Raw genomic sequence first — 27,328 nt, forward strand, 5'->3', positions numbered from 1 at the left:
GCAAAATTTGAGAGGGAGGACTATGATATCCCCGTCAAAATGCGATCTATAAGATTAAAATATTAATGATTAATTAAAGATAATAATAATAATGAAAATACAAAAAATTATATTAGTAATGACATAATTATAATATTATAATTATGTTATAATATCACATGATAAAAATACTATTAAAGTAAGGAAAATAGAAATATTATTCAATAAAACAATAAAATAAAAATTTATATAATTATTAAGTAATAATCGAAATATATAAATTGACATACATAATATGCATTAATATTAATAATATTATTAATAATATAATAAATGAATAGTAACAAATAATATAATGAAAAGGCACACCTTTTCTCATATATCAAGAAATATCAATCACCCAAAAAGATATATAGGAGATAATTAGATATATGGAATTGGTCTGCAAAAAGGTTCAGTATGACGAATTTAATTAAATTATGTAAGGTCCCGATAAGGGACATTACACACTCCATTTTAAGGTACACAAGCGTCTTCTTTACAGACCAATTTTGTATATTAAACAAAATATTCTTTCAATGGATATAGGAATGAAAGCATGCCCATGATTTGAAAAACATGAATAATATTTTAAAAAATATTTTAGCTTGTTGCAAGAGACGGAAGTAATTAATGAGGTTATTTCGCTACAAATTAGAAATACCTATTATTTCACTACAAATTAGAAATACCTGACTTCCTGTAGTCAAGAATGTGCCGGCGAATTTCTTCAATTTTACCCCACCCACAGCTCAGTGGTTCAATATGAAGACTAATGCCGGCAACGCGAGGATCATAAGCTGCTTTTATAAAATTCTCACAAATATTTGGTAATGATAATTTTGATGAAAACCGATCTTGCAGTTTATCTGAGATCTGAACAAAAATTCAAAACAGTAAGTTTTCAAAAGCATAAAGAATAACACCAGTCACACAAATATACATTTCCAAAGTACAGTAATTGAAGTTAGAACATAAGGAGGATCTCCAAATCTAATTTCTAATGCACTTCAACAGATTAAGAATACTGCTATGCAAATTAAGCTTTCCAAAGCATAATCTTTGGTTGACATATTACCTTTTATTTGATATTTGAATGAAGCAATCTCATCCACAATCAGAGTCCTGTTATGGTTGAGGTAAGAAGGGAGAATTTGATCATATCAAAGGGAAAATCAAGCAAATGAAGATGACCTGCATCAAATTATTTTTCCCTTGCTTATTATATTCCAAAGCACCAATGAGATAATTGGTAGAGACAAAAGTACAATGCTTTTGGGGAAAAAGCCAACATGAATAGATTCCATATATTTGTGAAACCACTTTCCCATATGCACGCAACATTTGGAACGAATACGGTTGGCCTATAACTTACCTGATTGATAAGGATGACTCTACTCGGGTTCTTTCTCTGGCACTCACTCCGAATTTTTAAAAAAAAATGTTTAGTTTCATTTGTCTAGAAGGATCTCCAAATCCTTGAACTAGATAGGTAAATTAGCACTAATGATAAAATGTAGATAATTCAGCACTAACAAAAAGTGTGTAAATTAGATCAGATTGTTCAATGAAAAAATTTCCTTTGGAAAACCTTGCACAAAACCAAAAATACTGAATATGAAGATATGTAATATGGAAAATGTTTTTACCAATCAAAGTTTAAAAAGCAGTGTCAAGATATATCATGGTCAGAGTATGTTTTCGTTGTTGTGTTGATAAATATTTAACTATAACCACATTTCTGATGCCAAAAATATCACCGTAAGGGTTGTCTCTAGTAGGCTCCAAGATTCCTTGAGAGAATTAAGTTTGGATTTTTCATATATAAAATGTGAAAGCAATATGTGAACAGTGCATGAGATAAATTTCTGACAAAAGAAAAGTTTTTGCAAAAGAAGATACAAAACAGTGATGCATGCTTCTCATACTATGCATGCACTGTTATGTTGGATGTGAACATGCAGAAACAGACATACGCAGTACAGCCTCTGAAAGGACTCATAAGTTCTGAACTATAGATGGCATGGGTATGTGTAGATTGTCAAAGTTGTAGCTTCAGTTGGATTGATTCGATCTGATATACATCATTGTTATTTGTAAATCATCATTTCCTATATATACTTATCCATGTTAAATAATATATATTATTGTATTATATAATACATACATACATACATACATACATACATATATATATATATATATATAAAATTTATGTATTATTATACATATTACATAGTAATATATTATATATATGGTTATTTATATTACTAATATAAATAATATGTTAACTAATGATGATTAACCATAGATACATGTCTCTTCCTCTCATGTTTAATAAGCCTTCAAGTGCATTTGGAAAACAATCAATACAATGGCATTATTAGTACATTTGCAGCGATCCTAGAAAACAACATGGTATCAGAGAGGGCTGTAAATGTAAGAAAACAAGACATGGTAGAAAGTTCATTTTACAAAAACTGAGAATTATAAAATATCATCCCGGATCAAAGATAAATAAAACTTGAGGATAGATTAAGCATAAACAACCCAATGTTTCAATTGGTCTTGACTGTAAACATGAGTCATCGCAGAGTTTTGGAAGTGATACTCATGCTTTATCATTTGCAAACTACATCGAGGATTTTCTTGGCACCGTTTCAATGCAGGGCTGACTGTTTGTTTTTGATGGAGTAATACCTACCAGACTGGAAATCCGATTATTGATGTATATTTAAGGTTGCAAACTACAAGGAATATCTTTCCTCTAGTGTATTTGTTGAAGACATTCATCATTCTGAAATATTGACAAAAGATTTGGTATAAGATAAAACACTTAGAAATATATATGAGAGCCATAGGTTCACTTGCAGAGGTCAAAAACTTTATGGCAGTAATAAATTTGATGACTTTCAATAGTAAAAATAATATCTTTCAGCTTTTACAATGCATCACTATGTAAAGATTGAGATATGCGTTAAACATCAAAGAGTTGCATACACTAAAACAACTACATATCTTTATGGCAATCATACAATATGTGGAAATAATATCGAGAAATAGATTGGTATTGGATGAAACATTAAAGGCATATTGGAAACTGGCAATAATCAGAATTCTGCCCAGGCAACCTTCAAGATGAAGATCACGAACAAATGGAGAAGACAGCGATGATGAAATTTCAGAGCGACGTCATTATGCAGAGCACAGAATTTTGTTAAAACGAGAAACTATGTGTTAAAAGCTCGATGAAATTAAATTAAGAATCTGGTCATAACAACAACAATATATATAATGAAAGCAAAATGATTAATTAATTCTAAGGGCAAGCAAAGATATTTTGCCATCAATCCTATCTATCATTTGAAGGGCTAATATAAAAAAAGAAAGAATTATCTTGTGTGTGTGTGTGTGGGGCAGTCTACTGAAGGCTTTTCAAATAAATTATTTTGTGATTAAAAGAATCAACGGAGAGATAAGCAAGTTGTTTAATATCTGAAATGAGGCTATTGAAGTAAAATATAAATATGACTTTTCAAGTGAAAAGTCACATCTTAAAAAGTCATAACTTTCTATAGGCAAGTTATGAAAGGAAGATATATAAATATGAAATTATTCTTAAGAAGAAAGAAGCAGTTATGAAAAAAAAGGTAAAAGAGAAGAACTGATATAAAGACAAAACAGGAAGTGGTGCATGAAGCTGTGAGAGACAAAATAATAAAGAATAGAATTGTAAAAATGAATGGAGAATAAGTGAAAGGGAGCAGAACAGTAAGAAGTTCGTGTATAGAGAATATCAATAGAAGTGTGAGAGAAGAATTGTGAGAAAGAATATATGAAGAAGAAATTTATGTGACAGAATACAATAATTAAGATATATATACAGATTTATTAATCTGATTTATATACTAAAATTCTAAGTATGAGATAGAAGAGCAATAAGAACATAGAGAACATCTGAAGAGGTAAAGATATGCGGATAAAATATAAATAAGATATAAATAGTGACATAGAAGATTATACAGATATAAACAAAGAAGACAAAAGAGTATATTCAGATTGGTGAAGAAAATAAGAAGGGAAATTGTGCAATAGAAATATCCATCATCAGTTGAGAAAGCATCATTGAATACTTCCTCTGCCTTATTACTGACACTGAACAGAAAACAATATCCTTCTATGGCCACAGGAACTTGCCAGGAAAGAAGTAAGACTGGGCGCACATTTCACAGGGCCTCTGAGGCTATAAGGACAGAAGTACAAAGCATTATTGTGAGAAGTGCACAAGGAATTATATACACAGCCACTAGGCACGATATCCTTGAAAGATAGTCACTACAGAACATAATGAAGGCTTGGTGAAAATCTGATAATTGACTAGTATTGATGGTGCGATCATATCTGAGGCTCATTACACACCAGAAACACACTCTCTGAGGATACTATTGAGGAGGCATTCTTAAACATCATACTTAGGTTTTCCTATGATCGTGCTTGAATTGGTGTTTGACAAGAGTAATATTGAAGATTAACAGGGTTACATTTGTATAAATGTCCATTGGCACTAAAATCAATCTTCAATATTTTGTTGCGCACTGATATCATGGCCAAATGAGAAAAAAAAACATATTTTAATTTATTTTTTTTGCCAAGCACGAGAGGAGTTGATTCTAAAATGTTGTAAGAGATAGTAGGTGAAAAGAAAGGAGATATTCAGAGAAAATTATAAATATATAACACGAGAGGGAACTTTTTATGAACCAAATTAGAGGGTGGAGCTCCATTTTCTAAAACTTTTGATAGACCAGCTTTAACAAAATGTAGATACCAGTGATATCAAAAAGTCTGTATATCCTTAATTTCATCAGAATATTACTACTTGCCATAGTCAAATAGTGACCCTAAATATCAAGGAAGCTTTATCGGATTCACGTTATCTCTGATATTATGCTCAGACTCTTCACTTCTGATAAGTGAAAAATATTCATGAGAAAATCAGAGGTACTATATGACTGAAGGTGACATGATTTATATTTTGCTTATAAACTATTACATATAATCCAGCCAACATAGATTATAAATACTCTCAGCAAGTTAATAGATGCAGCATGGTCATTTCAACGATATAAGAGTGGGAATTTTACATTGTGGGGGGAAATAATAACCAATGTTCCATTCCCACTCGAACCATCTTTAGAAGGGAGATGTAAGAGAAGGGACGTCATCAGAGTTTCAAATCTGAATCATGTCTTGGACAACTTGTATTAATGATAGTGATGTACAGATAAGTATTTATTATTCTTAAGTATTACATTTATCTACTCATTCTAGTCTCTCTATTATTTGAAGTTTTATATGTACTATATGAGTTATTTTTCCTTGATCTTTTCCTTTGTATATGAAGTTGATCTTCTAGGAAAAGAAGAATGGCATATTAAGCAACTTATTGACAATAGCATCAAAGAAGTTATGATCAGGCTAGATAAAATGAGGCTATTGAAGCAAATTTTTTTGATGATTGAGATTATGAGTATCCTTCTACATTAAGAGGGAGTATAACACTTCTTCAAAGGCAATGCAGGAGCTTAGAAGATTGATACTCAGAGGGAGTCTAGAAATACATGTGTGTGACTGCATGATTTTGATGGGCTACTCTTGAGTGCATCATGAGGAAGTATTGACTTATCACTTGAAGATCAAATGATTGATATCAAATTAAGAGTAAGTTCAACGGGCATCCTTGGGTAAAGAGAGCTTCTGAGAAAGTAACTAGAGGACCTGACTTCCCAGGATCGATGTTCAAAGGGAGAATTTTGAGGTGCAATCTTTTGTAAATGATATCCTCTATGGGAGAAGTTCTAAATAAAATTTATTGTAATGTATTCTTATCTATGAGATAGAATTCAGGTAAAAGCCTTTGTACCACCCTCTGACTTGGTTCATTTCACATATGATATGTAATGAAAGGTGACGATCTTTCACTGACATATATAAATAGAAGGTAACCTTTGTAAAGTGACAATCTTATAAATAGTAGACCTGTTATCATGGTTCTTCGGCCAGAGTTTGTCGAACACCTTGATAACCAACTCATCATGGTACTTTGGGCCAGATTTTGCTGGACACCGTGAAAATCAATCTGTTATGGTTCTTCAAGCCGGATCTTGTTGGACTCCATAACTTAAATCTATCATAAACCACACTTAAGTGGTGTTCAAATCTTGTATTATAGTTGCTTTACTTCTTTTTGCCAAAGAGGGAGTGTTGAGAAATTTAGCCTTATAGTGAATTGGATATCATACTAAGATGATTGTTGGAAATAGAGATGGAGTATCTGAGAGGGGAGGGGTGAATCAGTTACCACAAAAATAAATCCACAGATCCTTAGATGTCTTAAAATATAGTTGTTGCTGATACTCGGTAACCACACAAATAAATGTTGAAACTTGATAGATGTTTTGTTAACTTATTAAGCATTTAAAGTGATTAACATGCATGCATAAAAGAAATAACATGAACACAAGAGACACTAGAATTAACGTGGAAACCCAATTTGGGAAAAACCACCAAGTAACTAGTCACCAATTTTCACTCTTCTGAAGTGAGCCCTGTTAGGAGCCAACCCTATTAAAGGTTACAAAACACACTGTTAGGTGTGACCCTGTTAGAAGATTTAATCACCCTGTAAGGAGTGGCCTTGTCAGAGGTCTTTAGAACAATTCAACTGAATTGTCACCTTGTTAGAGGATTTACAAAATGGCTGTTAAACCAACTCTGTTCAGAGATTTTAAATCACTGTTACAATGATAAGAAAGCAACAATGAAGTGATCTGAAATATATGCAACTTCTCTTTGCTGAATACAGATCTCTGTTCTGCTTCACTAGATCCTCACTGATCGAATACAACTTTGCAACTCCATAAGGATATCTAATCCTTCCACAACATTCACTCATCTATTCAATATTCGCTCATTCCATTTACATCTATACATTCACACTCTTATGCATCCACACTCTTTCATATACATGAATTCACAACTTGACCTTTCATATATACCTTACAGATTGTCAAGTCAGCTCAATTACAAGTTACAACAACTGAAAAACATTAAGTCAGTCGGCTGCAAACATTGCACAAAACAATTAAACTTAATTCTTTAGAACAATAAAATTCTTCGTTGCTCGACCCAGCTCGGTGACCACTGCTCCAGAATGGTTTCCCCAGTGTTAACCAAGTGAAGCTCGGTAAACACTGCAAACCTTGCAACTTCCTTCCAAGACCGAGTTAACTCGATAAACACTGACCTTCCTTCGCTTATCGAGTGAGCTCGGTAAAAGCTAACTTTCTCTTCGATGACCGAGTGAACTCGGTAGTCATTGACTTTCCCTTTGTTAACCTTGGGAGCTCGGTTAACATTAACTTTCTGCTACAAAATCCTTTGATGCTTGAGTGAGCTCGGTAAGAGCTAACTTACTGTGTAATGTTCAAGAACGCTCGGTAGTCACTATAAATTGCTTTCCTAACCATCTGAGCTTGGTAGACTCTATCTGATGGATGATATGACATTTGTGTAACATCAAAGACAATACACAATTAACAGTTGTATCCAACAGATGATATCTCTTCATATAATTGAGGGCATAATGTGTTCTACAAATCCTCCCTAGCTAAGAGGGAGTGTTAAAGTTGTAGCTTCAATTGGACTGATGCGATCTGATATACATTATTGTTATTTGTAAATCATCATTTCCTATATATACTTATCCATGTTAAATAATATATATTATTGTATTATATAATACATATATATTATTGTATACATTATAGTATATATATATATTGCAATGTCCCCAATTTGTCGACATCAAAGTTTCTGGGCTTAACCTATTATTGTGATCCTCTTAAGCTAATTATTGTGGATAGAGGGTCTTCTATGGCAGTGGCTTGGCTTGGGAGGGTCTTATCTTCTCCACATTTCAGTAAGCTATAGGTTGGTCTTCGTTTAACTCATATTGGACTTTGTTTGGGCTTAGTTTTTGTGTACTTACTATTTGTGCTAAGTTGTTGTTGATCGAGATGGACCCTTTCTATTTTTCAAAAGTGCATTTAGTCACATGAAGAAATAATAGGTATGAGTCATATTTCAAACGGCATATTTAAATGATGAGTATTTTGAGAGTTATCATATTTTTAGTTGCCAAATTATTATTAATTATTAAATGGCTTATATTTTTAGTTGCCAAATTATTATTAATTATTAAATGGCTTATTATAAAGTTATAATTTAACTTTATAATTTCACTTAAATTGAGAGTTGAGTTATCATTGGAAAGTGTCATTCATTAATTAGTTAAGCCAAGTCAAGTGAGAGAATCTTAAGGAAGCTTCTAATTAATGTTGTGTGGTGAAGCTTCTTGAGTGAAGTTGCATTTTGGCAACAAAAGGGAATTGGAGGTTATAAATACAAGCCCATTTGTTGAAAAAAGCATGCTTGGATATTTATTTTCTTTTGTTGTCTTTGTGACATTCCTGAAGGTCTGATTTTTCATGCCCTTGCTGAGGTATAAGGGTCTGATTTGTGAGTGGTGTCTTTGCAAGTTTGCTACTGAAGTATAGTAAAATTGTCATTACTTCTCTACTGTAAGTGTTAAAGTATCAGACTAAAAGACTTTTAATTTACAGAATAACTGTTCAAGATATATTGGACTTAAATTGGTATAAAAACTCTCTGCAATATAATATATTCTGCACGTCGATATTGAGATCTCCTGCTCTAAAATTACTTGAAGACTTTAATAAATTTTGTGTTCGTTGTATCTCAGAAACAGGGCGGGATAACTTCATATATACGGTAGTCTCTAAAACAAGAGTCACAACCGATAGTTGTGACTCATATTTGAGTCACGTCTATCGGCGTGACTAATTATAGTTTACTTTATTGATTAAGTCAACAGACGACTTCATACTACCGCTTTAAATATATGATTTTGTATTATATAAAGTTTGATATGAATCGATAACTTATATTATTATTTTATGTATTTGTAATTATATATATATATAATACCTTCTATATATATAATAATATATATTAAATATATATATATACATAAATATATATGTAAATATAAGTTATCAATAGTTCTTTACTAATCTATACATTAACACTCCCTCTTAGATTAGTAAGATAAACACACATAAGAGGTCTTTGATCAGAAGACTTCTTTTATCCAATGTCAAAACATTGTGACATGTGAGAGTTGGCCTGTCAAAATATCAATTTCATGATATTTACCAATCTCTCAAGAGCAATGGCCTATTAGAAACATCAACTTAATGATGATCACCAAATACTCAGCATGGTAATGGCCTATCAAAATATCAAGGCAAGATATACAACAAGTACCGAGAATATATCTATACAAACAACTTGTAGATAATCAAATTAATGATATCAACCGCCTAGTTGTTGATTTACAAGATAAAACCCTTACATGAAACACTTTCACAAAAATGAATCATGCTACAAGTTATTGTAAGGACGTCACTTTGCAACAACTTCTCCTGATACAAGTGAAATCCTTTTGAAGTCGTCACTTCTTAAAGATTAACACAAGTTTTATTTATAATATATATATATAATGTACGATAATCAATTTTTCTGAGACATGTCCTCAGATTTTACAATCATACCAAATTCTTTGCGAAAATGTTCCACTTTTGTTTTAGCAAGTGGTTTGGTAAGAGTGTCTGCAATTTGATCCTCTGTACTAATATATTCCAGCTTGATTACATTCTTCTCAACCATGTCTCAAACATAGTGGTAAGGTATCTCAATGTGCTTTGATCTGTTGTGAAACACAGGATTAAGAGATAGCTTGATGCAGCTCTGATTATCACAATAAATAGTAGTAGGTGGAAGTGGCTTCCCAAATAATCCAAATAGAAGTTTTCTCAACCATACAGCTTCTCTTGCTCCCATAGATGCAACTATGTACTCGACTTCTATAGAACTCTGTGCTACTGAAGACTGTTTCCGACTAAACCAAAATATCATGGTTGAGCCCAATGTAAAACAACATCCTGAAGTGCTCTTACGATTTTCAGAATTTCCTGCCCAATCTGAATCTATATACCCCTTTAAATTTAATTCAGTTTTAGTGTATTTGAGACCATATCCAATAGTACCACTGAGATACTTGAGAATGTGTTTAACTACTACTAAATGAGTTTGTTTAGGTTTGCACATGAACTGACTGAGAACATTTACAGCATAACAAATGTCAGGTCTTGTGTTCACCAAATGCATTAAAGAACCAATTATCTGTCGATATAGAGTAGGATCAACACTTTCAGAATCTTCAGTTGCTTCTTTTAGTTTGTTTCCATAGGAGTTTTCATTGCCTTGGTATCCAACATGCCAAATTTGTTAAGTAGATCCAGAGTGTACTTGCCTTGATTTAGGAAGATCCCTTTTGAATGCTGCCATACTTCTAGTCCCAAGAACTAGTGTAGTATTCCTAGATCTTTCATTTCAAATTCAGATCTGAGAGTTTGTTTACATTTTTTGATTAGATGATCTTCTCCTGTAATCAAAAATCATCAACATATAAAACCATGATTAACATATCCTCCTACATTACTTTGTAATATAAATTTGGATCTGCAATGCTTTTAGAGAAGTCAAGTTTAGTTAGATGCTGATCTATCCGTTCATACCAAGCTCAAGGAGCTTCTTTCAATCCATATAAAGCCTTTTTCAATTTGCATACATGAGTTTGTTTATTGTATACTTCAAATCCTTTTGGTTGTTCAAGATAAACTTCCTCTTCTATAACACAATTCAAAAATGCAGTCTTTACATCCATTTGATGAATTTTCCATCCCTTGGATGCAGCAATGGCTAAAACAGTTCTAACTGAGGTATATCTGGCTACTGGAGCAAAAGTTTCCTCATAGTCTATTCCTTCCTTTTGGGAAAATCCTCTAGCAACAAACCTTGCTTTGTATTTGTCAATACTTCCATCTGTAGCATGTTTAATTTTAAATAGCCATTTGGATGAGACAACTGATTTATTTTTGGGTCTAGGAACAATATCCCAAACATCATTTTTAAGTATAGAGTTATATTCTTGTGTCATGGCATCTTTCCAATGTTGATGTTTTATAGCTTCTTTTACATCAGATGGTTCAGATTTGGAGATTTCACTCATTTATGCAATGTAACTTGAGTATATATTAGGACGTTTCCTCTCCCTAATGAAATCTGAAGGAATAGAATTGTTTTTTTCAATTAGCTTTCTAGCTCATAGAGGTCTTTTCTTTTCCTCGAAGGTGTGAGTAATGTCCATGGGTTCAATTTGTTTATCTTCCTCCATTAGAGACTCCCTCTCGTTATCAAGGTTTTGTTCTTCTAGAGTTTCTTCTGAATTTGATTCATCTTTTGATCTTTTGTAGGCCAAATCTTCATCAAATATTACATCTCGACTTAGTTCAATATTCCTTTGTCCAGGGATATAGATGCGATATGCTTTTGAGGTTTCACTATAACCTACAAAGAATCCTTTCTTTCCTGAGGGCTCTAGTTTGGTTCTCTTTTCTTTAGGAATATGTACATAGATAGGACAACCAAAAATTATTAGGTGTTTAAGATCAGGTTTCTTTCCGGTAAATACTTCTTCAGGGGTCTTAAATTCAAGATAAGAGTGGGGACACCTATTTTGAAGGTAAACAGCAGTATTTGAAGCTTCACCCCAAAGAAAAGTTTCAAGACTTTGATCATGAAGCATTGCTTTAGCAGAATGAACTATAGATCTATTTTTCCTCTCAGCTATTCTATTTTGTTGCGGATTATAAGGAACAGAACACTCACTCTTGATCCCAACAATTTCACAATAATCTATAAAGGTATCAGAAATGTACTCTTTACCATTGTCTGTTCTTAATACTTTTATTTTCTTTCCAGAAAGGTTTTCTACAATGGCTTTAAACTCTTTAAATTTAGAAAGGATTTCCTCATATTCTTTACTTTTAAGAAAATAGATCCATGTCTTCCTAGAGAAATCATCCACAAATATGATGTAGTATAGAGACCCTCCTAGAGATGGAACTGACATATGACCACATAAGTCTGAATGAATAAGTTCTAGAATTTCTTTGGATTTGGTTCGACTCTTATGGAACATAGATTTGATGTTCTTCCCTAGAGCACAACCTTTACAAGTTCCTTCATGATATGGATTAAGTTTAGATATACCTGTTACCATTTTTCCTATAAAAGATAATCCTCGAAAATGAAGATGACCTAATCTCCTTTGCCAGATTTCATTTTCTTTGAAGGAATCATGAATTAGAGCTGAATGAGAGAGAGAGAGAGCTGATCTGATAAAGACATCCATGTCTAGAGCCAATTTTGTATGCATTTTTTATGTTAGAATTTTTAGGCCAAGCTAAGACCTTTCCTTCCATAAATGTCATTCTAAGTCCTTCATCTTCAAGAGCAAAGATAGAGAGCAAGTTTCTTTTTATGCCAGGTACATATAGTACCTTAGTAAGATCAATTGTATTCCCTGATTTCAGATGAATAGTACATGTTCCTATTCCCATTACGGGGTAGCTTGTATCATCTCCAATGGTTACTTCATCAACATAGTCTTCTTGTAGAGAATCTAACTGTCCTTTAAAACCTATGATATATCGAGAGCCTCCGTTATCAATTACCCAAGCACTTAATATGTTTGATGCTTCACTAGATAGTGCTAAATAGAAGGCATTGTGTTCAGAATTTTCATTAGAGTTTTTAATGGTTCCAAATGAAGCTTGTGACTTAATTCTATCAAGACATCTAGATGCTGGATGTCCAAATTTATCACACCTATAACATTGCATTTTGGAGAAATCAGTGTGCTTTTTCCTTCCTTTGAATTTTCTTTTCTTCTTGTTTACTTGAGTAGAGAGAACTTGTAACTCTTATTTTGAGGAGGAAACATTTTGACCTCGAGCTACTTGCATACACTCTTCTTGTATACAATCAGCTTTAAGTCTTTCAAATTTAGGTAATTTTGACCTAGAGAATACCCCTTGTCTAAAGGTATCCCATGATGATGGAAGACCTTTTAGAGCCATTATTGTTAATTCCTTTCCATCACAGATGTGTCCTATGGAAGAAAGTTGATTTCGAAGATCAGTTATTCTGATAAAGTAGGAGGAAATTTTCTCTCCTTTATTCATTTTAATGTTTGACATTCTGTCCTTTAATGTAATAATCTGAACAGTACTGTTTATCTCAAACATATTTTAAAGAGCATTGTACATCTCATCTGCAGTGTCTAGTTTTGAGATTACAAGAAGTAGATGAGTTTTAACACCATCCACGATAATTTTCATAGCTTTATTGTTGTCACTCTCCCATTTTTCTATTTCATCATTTCCTTTAGGTGATGAGTTAGATTTCTCAATGAACTTATTTAAACCATGTTCTTTAAGTATAAGTTTCAAACGTAGTTTCCAACCTGCAAAATCTAAATCACCTTCTAGCCTATCTTCAAGCCTCATACCGTTCACCATTTTATTAATAATATCTGATGCTTCTATAACCTGGATAATTTTAGTCTGATATCAGGATACTCCTTTTAAACCTACTCTGATACCATGTTAAAGTATCAAACTAAAAGACTTTTAATTTACAAAATAACTGTTCAAGATATATTGGACTTAAACTGGTATAAAAACTCTCTACAATATAATATATTCTACACGTCGATATTGAGTATCTCCTGCTCTGAAATTACTTGAAGACTTTAATAAATTTTGTGTTCGTTGTATCTCAGAAACAGGGCGGGATAACTTCATATATACGGCAGTCTCTAAAACAAGAGTCATGACCAATAGTCGTGACTCATATTTGAGTCACATCTATCGGCGTGACTAATCATAGTTTACTTTATTGATTAAGTCGACAGACGACTTCATACTGCCGCTTTAAATATATGATTTTGTATTATATAAAGTTTGATATGAATCGATAACTTATATTATCATTTTATGTATTTGTAATTATATATATATATATATATATATATATATATATATATATATATATATATATATATATATATATATATAATTTTATATATATATATATATATATATATATAAGTCATCAATAGTTCTTTACTAATCTATACATTAACAGTAAGTATTGTGGCTGAGAAGAGAATTTATTTGCTATCTTCCATTTCTGTGCTACTGCTGCTTTGGAAGAAGCTTTGGTTGAGAATCGTAGTGAGTTCAATTCTAAGAATTGTAAGTTTGAAAACTAGGGGAGTCTTCCTACGGTATTGGCTGTTGCTGGGAGACGTAATTTGTACATTTGAATTTTTGGTGATTGAGAAATTTGTTTATGTACGCCAATCATCTCTGCTGTTGGGTATGGTTTCAATCTGCAAATTGGTGAGAAAAAGCTACATTGCTGAAAGTTCGTCGTTGCATTTTCTAAGAAATTATATCTGCTTATATGGGCGCCTGGCCACTGATTTGTGAGCATCTGAAATATTGATTTCTGGGTGGTTAGTACTGTGGAAGTTTGGTGTTAAAATGCTACAATTGAGTGCCTAAGTTACTGTCAAACTGGGTGTCTATTGGAAGAGTTCAGCCTGCACAGTAAGAGGGCACATTTCCTATCACGCTTCTTGTTTACTAATGCCAGCTGAAGGTGTTTAGTCTTTGCTGCAGGGCAGACATACCCCCGTGTTTGTCTGTGATTTGCAATCAGATTTGGTGCCCCAGACTACTGCAAATTCGTGGGTGATTTTATCCTGTAAGGCCTGCGTTTTGGTTGGAAAAACACCCTGTTTTTGGACATGGATGATCTGCAGTAATTAAAAATTTAAAACCATACTAGGGCTTTCATATGAAGTTGTATTTACTTGAGCATTTGGATGGCCAAAGAATACTTACAGAATTAAAGTTTAGTTGTAACTGTATGGTGAAACAGTGTATTGCCAATGCAAAATTAGGTTTTAAACTTGTTACATTCTAATTGTGAAATTGATTAAAGAAATCAGTTGCCATTCAATCTTATCTGGTAAAGTCTGTGGTTTAGCATTCAGTTACAGAAATTAGATTTGAATGTATTCAGTTTGCAAAATCATACATATTAAAAAAGAGAACAAACAGTTATAATAGAACTTGCTAACCAAGTGTTTGACGAAATGTCAAACAACTGATTTTTAACTTTAAAATTGGAGTTGGTGAGTTATAATCTGGCCAGGGTTATTACACATATTACATAATAATATATTATATATATGGTTATTTATATTACTAATATAAATAATATGTTAACTAATGATGATTAACCATACAGACATGTCTCTTCATGAGACATGTCTCTTCCTCTCATATTTAATAAGCCTTCAAGTTGCATTTGGAAAACAATCAATACAATGGCATTATTAGTACATTTGCAGCGATCCTAGAAAACAACATAGATGATATGGAATGGAATTTACCAGCTTTGAGGACATAAATATGCAAGGAGTTAAAAAGATTGATTATCTCCATATCACTGTAACATCTTCCAATTGTAGGAAATATTAAAGGCAAAGATGGATAGTTTCATTAAGATTAGATGCTTCCAGTTTTATTGTACTTGAATCAAGGAACCCAATGCTATTTCAGTTGTAGGATTATTAAAACTGAAGATGGACAGTTTCATTAAGGTTGGATGCTTCCAGTTTTATTGTACTCGAATCAAGGAATCCAATGCTAGCAAGGGACATCAGCCCCAACCTGATCCCAAGAACTAAATCAAGTGCAAAGAGCTTCTTGTTTTACTGTACTTGAATCAAGGAATCCAATACTAGCAAGGGACATCAGCCCCAACCTGATCCCAAGAACTAAATATAGTGCAAACAGCTTCTTGTACCTGAATCCAATCAATAAATTCTCATCTTGTCTACTTCTGTTATGTTTAACAATGCTCAATCAAATGCTTATTGAGATTCTCTTATAGACAGGTCAAGATATAGTTAGTTAAATTTTGGAGTTTCAAAATAGGGGAAGCAAGCAACAAGTTCTATGAATTACAATCTCTGTCTGTGTAATATCCCCAATTGGCTGAATCAGGAAATAGGGAACTTTTACCTTACTCTGACTTCTTCCTTTAACAAGTACTTGAATTGATAAAACCAAGTCAAGTTATTTCACAAAAAATAATCAATGCTATTTCTGATATAAACTTGAGCAATAATATCCCTTTTCGAGGTTAATCATAATTCAGTCCTTGGTAGCTATTATACTTCAGCCACAACTGCGATTTAACTGCAACAAGGTATCTCATTTGTAAAGAGAACAGCTATGCCATTATCAATATGTATCTTGCAGCCAATGAGAAGAATCACCCCTTCATACAGGAATGCTTCTATACGAATGTATTGATAATTCCAAATATTTCATTCCAGTAATACTCCTATGAATAACTCCCACAATGAAGGAATTCAGTCCATTGCCTAGAGTCTATCCTAAGAGGGATTGCCTTTTGTGATCTGTCAATGCATGAACAGTAATGCCAAACGGATATTGCAGAATTCACTTGGTATGTATGATCCAAGAGTTTATTGACTGAGTATGTGTATGAGGATCGTTATAAATATTAATCCTTTATGTGTTCAATCAGGAGTGTTATTGATAGACAATGATAAATCTCGAATTAGATATTTCTGAACTCATAAGATCCTCTGGTTTGTGCTTTTTCCTGCATCCACTCCTTGCTCGCACTGATTGCTGTCCTGTATTCCTGCTCACAGAACGGCCACCAATCGTGTAGGATGAAGCCTTTCTAGCAGCGGTATATAGGCAGTGAAATGTGTGATTAGTTTTCCATTCTCCAGGTAATCAAATAGTCTCTGTTTGTGCACTGCTGATTAGATTGAAAGAAGCGTTGATTAGCATTCCTCCCTGAGTATTGGCTGATTGCTAAGTCTCTTGAGTGCTGATCGGACCTGTTGTGTGGATAATTAGGATGCTTACAGGATATTGATTCAATTGTATACACTGCTCCCATTCTCCACGAATCATTGTTGAATTAAATTTAAATGTCCCTGATCAAGGAAGGTTGCAACCATTTCTTGGGTTATGACTGCTACTCTCCAGATTTGTTAATTTTATGTTGTGATGCTTCATATATTAATATTAAGTTTAATATATTTTATTTAATACATATTTTGTGAATTTGTATTATAGTACATTTCAGGTTAGTGGATTATATTTTAATGTGTGTGCATATTTCAATATATAATCTATATATTATGATTATAAAATTAAAAAATGTGTTTACATGATATTATTATTAGATTTATAGCATCTATAATTTAGTATTTATTTATATATATTATGATTATTTATTTTCTTATTTCATATTGTTCATTTAGGTTTTTATTTTGTTCTTATGGTTCATAAAAAGAAATTCCATTACTTGATTATGTAATGTCACCTTTTTTTAGCCAGAGCCAAAGGACGAGTTGTTAGCCTCTTATTGTGTCTCTCGTATGTTAATTATTGTCAATAGAGGGACTTTTTAAGGCAGGGACTCGATTATGGGAGGATTGGTCTTCTCCACAATTCAGTATGCTCTAATTTGGTTTTCGTTTGGCTCAGATTGGACTTTGTTTGGCCTTAGTTTCACGTACTACTATTTATGGTAAGTCTATGTTTATGGTAAGTCTGATGATTATTGAAAGGGCCATTTCTATTTTTGGAAAGTGAAATTAGTAAAGTGGGCAAATAATAAATGTGAAACCTGTTTCAGATGACACATTTAAAGGTTAAGTATTTTGGGAGTTATTAGTGGCCAATTTATTATGAAAACATTAAATGGCTTATAATAAAGTTATAATTTGACTTATCTATCAAAAAAAGTTATAAATGTGACTTTATAATTTCACTTAAGTTGAGGGTTGAGTCATCAGTGGAAGGGGCCACTCAATGACTTAAAAGTCATATAATAAAGTGTATCGCAATGATATAGTAACCTCATGGTTTAAGTGCAACTTATTTGAAGGGGAGTTTTAAACTTCTAGTATACTGTACAATAAGTGGTGAAGTGTTATTTAAAAGGGAGATAAGTGTTTAATTAATTATACTTCATATTTTAATGTTTCCATCAAAATGTGTGAAGTACAATTAAATGTTATATTTCAAATGCAACAAAAGGAAATACACTTGTACGTTATGAGAAGTGTCTTCATGAAGCCTCATGATTCATTTATTACTTGGGAATTATAAAAGCCAGAGGCAAAAGGAAATGGATCCATTCTGTGCATTTGATATTATTGATTTGTGTGAAGAGAATTTGGAAACAGAAGTTTCGTTAAGAAGAATAGAGAATTCTTCACAATTTCAACACTTTTGAATTGGTGAAATACCCAATGAATACTGCAATGGCAATGGCTTTATTCAGAGGCCATGGTTGGGCTTAATTGGTGAAGAAATCAGTGTTCAGCTTCACAGTTTATTTCAGAGATTGATTGCAGAGGTTGAAGAAATTCTAATAATTATAAATTGCAGCCTTCTAAGACAGCATTTAAAGTCATTAGGGCAGCCACAGAGACTAAGTGAACCTTGGGAATCACCAATTTGTGACATGACTGCTGGCAGATACACACTTGGAGATCTGTGTTCATTGATTCGCCATATACCAAATAGCTTTCAGATTCACATGCTAACAATTCAAGCCAGTAATTACAACCTGCAATCTAATTCCAAGTTTTTTATTTGCAAAAAAAACTATTCCTCAAGGCATTTGTTGTTTCTTGAATATAAATATTTTCCTATATTGAATAAAAAGGATTTCTTGTGAATTGTTTGCAGCAGTTAGTTTGTATGCAAACTGTATGTTGAAATGCCTGTGAATAGTTTGGTGTCAGAATTATATGTCTACCAAGTGTTTGTCTTAATTTCTTTTCTATACATATATGAAGTTAAGAGATATAATTTGTGCTTACAAGTGTTTGATAAAATGCCTATATATGAGTGCAAGACATTGCAAAAAGGCAAATGCCTAACAATCATCAGAAGTAGGTGAGTTAGAACCTGCAGAGGTTCTTACAGTGGTACCAGAGCACCATTTAGAGCCTTGAAGCATTCTTCATAGTGGCATCAGAGAAGCATTTAGAGCCTTCACAGTGGTATCAGAGCTCATATGATAAGTGTTTGTCAAAATGTCAAACCACTAGAATTGAAGTTATAACCGGTTGGGGCTCTTACAATAGTACCAAAGCGATTTCCTGCCATCCCATTAGGGTGGGAAGTAAAATTCATAGAACTCTTACAGGTGATGTTTGAGTGACCAGCACTTGGATCTCATGCCGGAACTCATGCATGCCTTCAGTAGTATTATAATGCCTTTCAGGATTATAATATAAATTTCTTAGGGCTTCTACAACATTCACAAATATTGGATCCTTCATTTGCAAAGAAAAAGTAAGCAAACACTTGTTCAAAAAAAAAAGTTCTGATTTTTTGACAACTGTCATAATTCTGAGCCTATGCATGAGATAGAAGCACTTCCAAGTGTGAAAGATGGTTGCATAGTTTCGTAGAGTTGACAATCATCTTTCAGAAGTTAGAAATAAGATATGTGATGCAAATATGAGCTACAGTAAATCTGATTTTTCAAATCAGACCTGGGAAAATAAATGAGAAAACTTAGAGGTTAGTAAAAGGTCCTAGGATTGGATTTTAGAGGGACATGCAGCTACCTTGGCAAAAGCGAGTGAAGATATTGTTGTATCAGCAACTTCTACACTAATAGTTGAGACATCTGTTGAGGTGTTTAACAGTATGAATGTGGTTGTTGATGTGTGCACTAATGACAGCACACATGTTGTTGATTATGAGGTGAGTGATGTAGAGACAATGACATGTTATAGTATAGATCAACACAATGGTAAGGTTCACTGTTTGAACAATCCTCTGTTCAAGATGCATGCAACATTGTCTTATGATAATCCGCTTTTTGAGGTTGATGTTGATCACTCATCTAAGTGGAGTTGGGCACAATTTACGCCATCTGCAGACAGAATTCAGTTTCCTATTGCAGTACTTGGTGATGTTCCTATTTCCACATATTATGATGAGGTTGTGGCTACAAACATTGAAGTTACAGTTGCGAATGATACGGTTGAGATGAGTCATCTGTAGAGAGCAGCGGGAAACCACCTCTGACTTCGGGCACTCCTAGAGTAACATCCTTTGAAAATGTTGTTGGTGATGAGCTAGATGACAGAGGTTACATTTAGAGCTACGACAGTCAGCATTTGACCAAGATGGGAGCTTTTTCATCGGGACTGCGTAGGGAGTAGTACTCATCGCTACTTCTTTCATCCATATACAGAGGTTTTGGTGAGTCATCAGTATGGACCAGTTTCGTGGTTCTACCATACTTTGTGGGATGAGCAATTGCCATCTGCAATAGATAGGAGTAGATAGGATTGATGGTTGTAGGATGGATTCCTTGTAGAGAACACAGATCCTTGGGATCCCAGCAAAAAATTAATATAATGGTCGTGTTACAGAGACCTCCGGATGTTTTTATCTCCATAATAGGGATGGTTGTAAGTTTAGTGTCCTTTTGGATCCTTCTAGCACATCAAGGTTTCAGGCAAAGCTTCCAAAGGAGTTTTGGAATGTGTACATGCTGTCAAGTACATATGATTTTACTTTTCACCCTCATGTGCATGATCTCTTCAGGTGCACAGTTTAGTTGCACGTGACAATTAGTGTGTATGGTACCTCACTTTGCATAGTTTGGGGAAGCAAGCTTTGTCAGCCTACGAGTTGCTTCACGTTGAATTGTTTACAACATCTATAGTCAAATTTTATTCAGTTTGGCAACTCTTGTCAGTTGTATTAGTGATGATGTTACGGGAGTTGATTGATGATGCTACAAGAGCTGGTTAGTGAACATAGGGACATTAAACGTTCTTTACCCTTGGGTTCTGGGTGGACTAATGCGTTATTTGTTCATGAGATTGCTTGGGGACAAGCAATTCAGGGAGGGGAGACTGTATTGTCCCCTTTTAGCTAGTGTCAGAGGATGATTTGTTAACCTATTATTATGCTTGTAGGTTAATTATTGTGGATAGAGAGACTTCTAAGGTAGAGGGTTAGTTATGGGAGGGTCTTGTCTTCTTCACAATTCAGTATGCTCCAGTTTGATCTTTGTTTCCCACAAATTAGATGTCCTTTGGGCTTAGTTTCATGTACTTACTATTTATGGTAAGTATGATGATGATCAAGAAGGGCCCTTTTTATTTTTGGAAAATGCATTTGGTCAAGTGGGGAAATAAAAGTCTGACCCTCGTTTCAGACAAAATATTTAAAGGATAATTGTTTTGGGAGTTATTAACGGCCAAATTATTATCAAAACATTAAATGTCTTATAATAATTTGACTTTATTAATCCACTTAGGTTGAGGGTTGAGTCATCATTGAAAGGGCCTACTTAATGATTTAAAAGTCATTTAATAAAGTAAATCACAATGATAAATATAACTTCATGGTTTAAGTGCACTTTATGTAAAAGGGAGTTTTAAATGTTTTGAAACTATATAATAAGGGACGAGGTGTTGTTTATAAGGGAGATAAGTGTTTAATAATGTATACTTCATATTCTAAAGTTTGCAACTTTGCATCAAAAGGTGGGAACATATAATTAAATGTTATATTTCAAAATGCAACAAAAGCAAATACACTTGTAAGATATAAGTGTATATTTATGAAGCTTCACGATTGATTTATTACTTGGGAATTATAAAATCCAAGGCAAAACGAAATCGATTCATTCTATGCCATTTGATATTAACAATTTTCATAAAGAGAATTTGGAGACAAGGGTTTCATAAGTTCCTACTTGAAGAAATTTGGAATTCTTCACAATTTCAGCACTTTGAATTGGTGAAATATACAGTAAATTGTGCAATAGTTATTCAGACATCATGATTGGGCTTAATTGGTGAAGAAATTGATGTTCAGTTTCACAGTATATTTGAGAGATTGATTGCAGAGGTTGAAGAATTTTCTATCATTATAAATCGTAGCCTTCTAAGTCAGCATTTGAAGTCATTAAGGCAGCTGCAGAGAATAAGGGAACCACATGAGTCACCAATAGGTGACGTGAGTGCTGGCAGAGACACATTTGGGGTTTGGGCTACATTGATTCATCATACATTGATGTCAAGGTTCCAAATTGCTTTCAGATTTCAGCTGCAAAGCCTTAAAACCAGTAATTACAACCTGCAATTTAGTTGCAGGATTTTTATTTGCAAATAATATTTTCCTCGAGGCATTAGTTGTTTACTAAATATAAATATTTTCCTTTTCCTATATTGATAAAGAGGATTTCTTGTGAATTGTTTGCAGCAGTAAGTTTCTCTGCATAGTCTAGTGTATTTTCATAATAATATGTCTGCCAAGTGTTCATCTTAATGTCTATTCTATATATGTATGAAGTTAAGAGATATAAATCTGATTTGAGAATACAAGTGTTTGATAAAATGCCTATGTATGAGTGCAAAACATTGCAAAACGGCAAAATGCCTAACAATTACCGGAAGTAAGTGAGTTAGAACCTGCAGAGGTTCTTACAGTCGTATCAAAGCCACAGCTAGAACCTTGAAGGGTTCTTAACTTCTTTACAGTAGTATCAAAGATAGCAAAGCTCTTTACAGTAGTATCAGAGCTTGCATGACAAGTGTTTGACAAAATGTCAAACCACTAGAATTGAAGTTAAACCGGTCGGGATTCTTACAATGGTATCAAAGCAATTTCCTACCATCCTGTTGGGGGTCGAGAAGTAAAACTCATAGAACTCTTACACGTGATATTTGAGTGACTAGTACTCCTGCTTTTTCAGTCATGGCTAAACCAAAATCTATACAGAATCTCATGCCCGAGCTCATGCATGTCTTTCAACAGTGTAATAATGTCTTTCAGGATTATAATAAAAAATTATTAGAGCTTCTACAAGATCCAGAAATCTTGGATCCTTTGTTTGCAAAGAAGAAGGAAGCAAACACTTGTTCAAATAAGAATAAAAGTTCTGACTTTTTTGACAGCAGTCATAATAGTAAGCCTATGCATGAGATTGCGGCCCTTCCATACGTGAAAGATGGTTGTGTGAAGTTTACTACTGTTGCCAACATGATTCCAACGTTAGAAATGAAATATGTGATGCAAATGTAAGCCACAGGAAATCTGATTTTTCAAATTAGACCTAAGAAAATAAATCAGAAAACTCAATGGTTGGTAAAAGGTACTAGGGTCAGATTTTGGATAGACATCAAGCTACCTTGGCACAAGTGAGTGCAGATATTGTTATATCAGCAACTTCTAATTACTAGTTGAGCCATCTATGAGGAGTTAGCATTGTGCATGTGGTTGTTGATGTGTGTACTGATGATAGTACAGATGATGCAGTTGATTATGAGGTGAGTGATGTAGAGACCACGTCATAATATAGTATAGATCAACGTAGTAAGGTTCACTTTGTGGACAATCCTCTGTTTGAGATGGATGCAACAGACTTATGACAATCCAGTTTTTGAGCTTGATGTTGATCTCTCACCAAAGTAGAACTGGGAATAGTTTACACCATCTGCAGACACAGTTCAGTTTTGTATAGCAGCAGTTGGTGATGTTCCTGTATTGATAGATTATGATGAGGATGTGGCTACATCCATTGCAGGTATAGGGGCTGATGATATGGCTGGGATGAACACATATGTGAGAACAGTGGGAACCCACATGTGGCATCGGATTCTCCTATGGTTACAAACACTGCAAATGTTGTTGGGGATGAGCTAGATGATAGGAATTACACTCAAAGTTAAGACAGTCAGCATTTGACAAAGGTAATAACTTTTCGTTAGGACTAGATAGGGAGGAGTAATCATCACTACTTCTCTAGTCCACAAACACAGGTTTTGGTGAGGGTTTTGGTGACGCATTAGTATAGATTGGTTTCGAGGTTGTACCATCCTTTGTGGGATGGGTATTTTCTATCTGCAATAGATAGGATTAGTGATTGTAAGATGAATTCCTTACAAAGACAGCACATTCTTAGAAGCCAAATAGAGGATGGATATAGTGGTCGAGTTATAGACACCTCCGATGTTTTTACCTCCATAACACAGATGGTTGTGAGTTTAGTGTGCTTTGGGATACTTCTAGTGCATTAGGGTTTCAAGAAGAGCTCCCAGAGGAGTTTTGGGATGTTTAAATGGTGATGAGTACATATAGTTTTACTTTTGACCCTCATGTGCATGATCTCTTTCAAGTGTGCGATTCAATTGCGTGTGTATCAAATAGTGTGAATGGCACCTCAATTTGTGCAATTTGGGGAAGCAAGCTTTGTTATCTTATTGAGGTTCTTCCCTTTGAGTTAATTACTCTCGCACCATCTATTGTTAGATTTGGTTCGATTTGGCAAGCTCTATCAATTGTACTAGTGATGACGTTACAAGAGTTAGCTAGTGAACGTAAGGGCATTATGCAGTCTTTACCCTTGGGACCCAGGTGAATGATGTGTTATTTGTTTCTAAGATTCCTAGGGACAAGCACTTTTAGGGAGGGCGACTATAATGTCCCCTTTTTAGCAAGTGTCAAAGGACGAGTTGTTAGCCTTTATGGTGTCTCTCATGGGTTAATTATTGTGGATAGAGAGACTTCTGAGGTAGAAGTTCAATTATGGGAGTGTCTTGTCAATTATATATAGATAAAAGATCTCTCTCTCTCTCTCTCTCTCTCTCTCTCTCTCTCTCTCTCTCTCTACACACACACACACACACATATATATATAATAACCTAATATGAAGTTCATAATTACATAGTTTAGTAATGATTAGTATATTATTTGTGCAAAGATTTAATATAAAAAAGTATGTCTAAGATTTTACTTTCTAATTCTTATATTTAGTCATGGTTAAGTAAAGTATGGTAGCCATGATTGGGAAAATGGCAATGAGACCACCTTCTAAGTACACTTCCTCATGATTCTGACCTAGAAATCCCCGTGGTGCCAAGTGGGACATAGCGGACTACCTTCTAGCATAGGATGGATGGGTTTATGAGGCATCTTATTGTGAATACCCCTCACGTTCCCTACCATGGTGAATGGGTGCTCAATTATTAGAAACAAGTTAGGAGTGGCAAGATAAAGTAGAATGGTGACAGGAACCTACACTAGGTAACCTCCCTCATATGTATGGCAAGGGCACCAAGAGGCCAAGAGGGAACAATGTATCTGCTCTTGGACCTATAGTAGGAGGTTCTTGGTGCACCTCATCAAGTCACCCTATCTTATCAACTATTTGATCATCCTCAAGTTGATTCCAACTTTTATTGAATTGAAGATACCCTACATGCGATAAACCCTAACTCTAGTTTTGGTGCAATTGTAATTTCAAGGTCAAATTCTAGGGCAAGGTAGTAAGCTTACAACTAGTATGAGTGACCAAATGAGTAATAAATTGAGGGCTTTCACGGAACACAACCCAAACCACTCAAGACCTCATAGAGAAAAATGAGAGAACTAATCACCTCCTCCTTTAGGCCATAAAAAACATGAGTAACTATGGAAGAGATCAATTCCAATCACTCCTTAAATAATAACAATGGTCTTCCTAGGATACAAAACTCTAGACCAGCACAACCATCCCTCCTATCTGGTGAGGAACAAATGGAAGAAGAAGAGACTAATGCACCCCCAATAAATAATATTGATGAAATTGAAAAGGCACATTCTAGAATTGATCAAAAAGTAGGATATCTCCTTTAAAGATCATTGTGACGCTAAAATGAAAGCCTCCTCTAATAAGAAAAGAAAGATGCCACAATATAAAGACCTAAAAGACAAAATGATAAGAAGGAATAGGGAAAATCACAACACATTCATGGGTACAAAAGTTAGGCACCTATTACTCATTAACAAGGCATCTCATGAATGGTGGCATCATGACCTTATCACCCAAGGTCACCAGCAAATAAAAGGTTATGATGAGTTCACACAAAAGCTTATAAAAAGATTCAATAGGACATGCCCACAATGGTACTTCAAACAATTACCCCAACTAAGCAAGAAGGGACAGTTGACGAGTTTGTCACTGAACTTGAAAGGTTAGCATTCATGGTACTAACAATTTCTCAAGAACTCCTCATGTATTCGTAGAAAGTTTGAAAGAATCAATCCGATACATGGTAAGTGTTTTGGAGCCAACAAATGCATAAGAGGCAATCCAAAAGGCACTACACTTCGATGCACTCTCAAACATAGGTAGATCCAAAACACATGCATCAAAGACACACTCCAAGCATATCCATATAGAAGATAAACACTTAAGTGGGGAGGATGAAAAGAAGGGGGCTTTCCAACTAAAAGTGACCTAGAAGAACAAAGGAGGATAGGTTTATGCTTTGATTGCAAAAATAAATGGGAACTAGGACACAAATGTGGCCAAAAGGAAAAGTCACATTTTAGGTGTGTAGAGTGTTAAGAAGTTAGCTTGTGTGAAATTGAATCTATATTGTTTATGTCTATCCTCAAGTTAATATTACATAACTGATTCATTAATTGTATATATATATGTGTGTGTGTGTGTGTGTGTGTCTTATCATTATTATATATATATATATATATATATATATATATATATATATATATATATATATATATATATATATATATATATATATATATATACACACACACACACACACACACTTAAGATTATAAGTAATGTAATCATTATTATGAAATCCATCTACCGACAGCACCTTATATTCATGTAAAGACCTTGTTATCGGCAGATAATAACTTGTATACTTACCAAACTATCATGACTGGAAGTGTTATTATCGGCAGTTGTTATCATGCATTGTGACTGTCAAGATGTATTGCGTCGTAACCTTTCAAACTATACACCGTGACTATTCCCCTTATATGCACATATATATAATGGTCTACAGTGTGAAGTTGATCAATAACCATGGAAATCATACTCTCACATCATAGATCATTATATATATCAGTCTAAGCCATATTCAATTTTCTTCCTTCAATACATTATTTCATTCATCAAAATAACACCAAGAATTAAGAATAAAAATAGTACCACTGTAATTCAACTTCTGCATTATCAAGACATATTGAAATTGAGATTTACAACAATAGAAGACCTCAGCATATTAAAACTTTACATGGTATCAGAGCCAAATTGGTAGAGAAATCTCAAATTTTGATTGAAGGAAGA

General features: G+C 33.8%; 1 protein-coding gene across 1 annotated transcript in view; it reads right to left on the minus strand.

Annotated features, from left to right (window-relative positions):
* SPPA (signal peptide peptidase) overlaps nucleotides 1-27,328 on the minus strand; it is a 187,655-nt gene that overhangs the window by 114,914 nt on the left and 45,413 nt on the right. Inside the window, exon 3 of the mRNA XM_089799257.1 lies at nucleotides 711-894. Within this exon, the coding sequence (XP_089655383.1) occupies nucleotides 711-894 (184 nt within the window). The remainder of the gene's footprint in view (nucleotides 1-710; nucleotides 895-27,328) is intronic.

The sequence above is a fragment of the Cupressus sempervirens genome, chromosome 9 (genome assembly GCF_028749045.1).
Source record: "Cupressus sempervirens isolate cs-2001-9-10 chromosome 9, ASM2874904v1, whole genome shotgun sequence".
Classification (NCBI taxonomy): domain Eukaryota; kingdom Viridiplantae; phylum Streptophyta; class Pinopsida; order Cupressales; family Cupressaceae; genus Cupressus; species Cupressus sempervirens.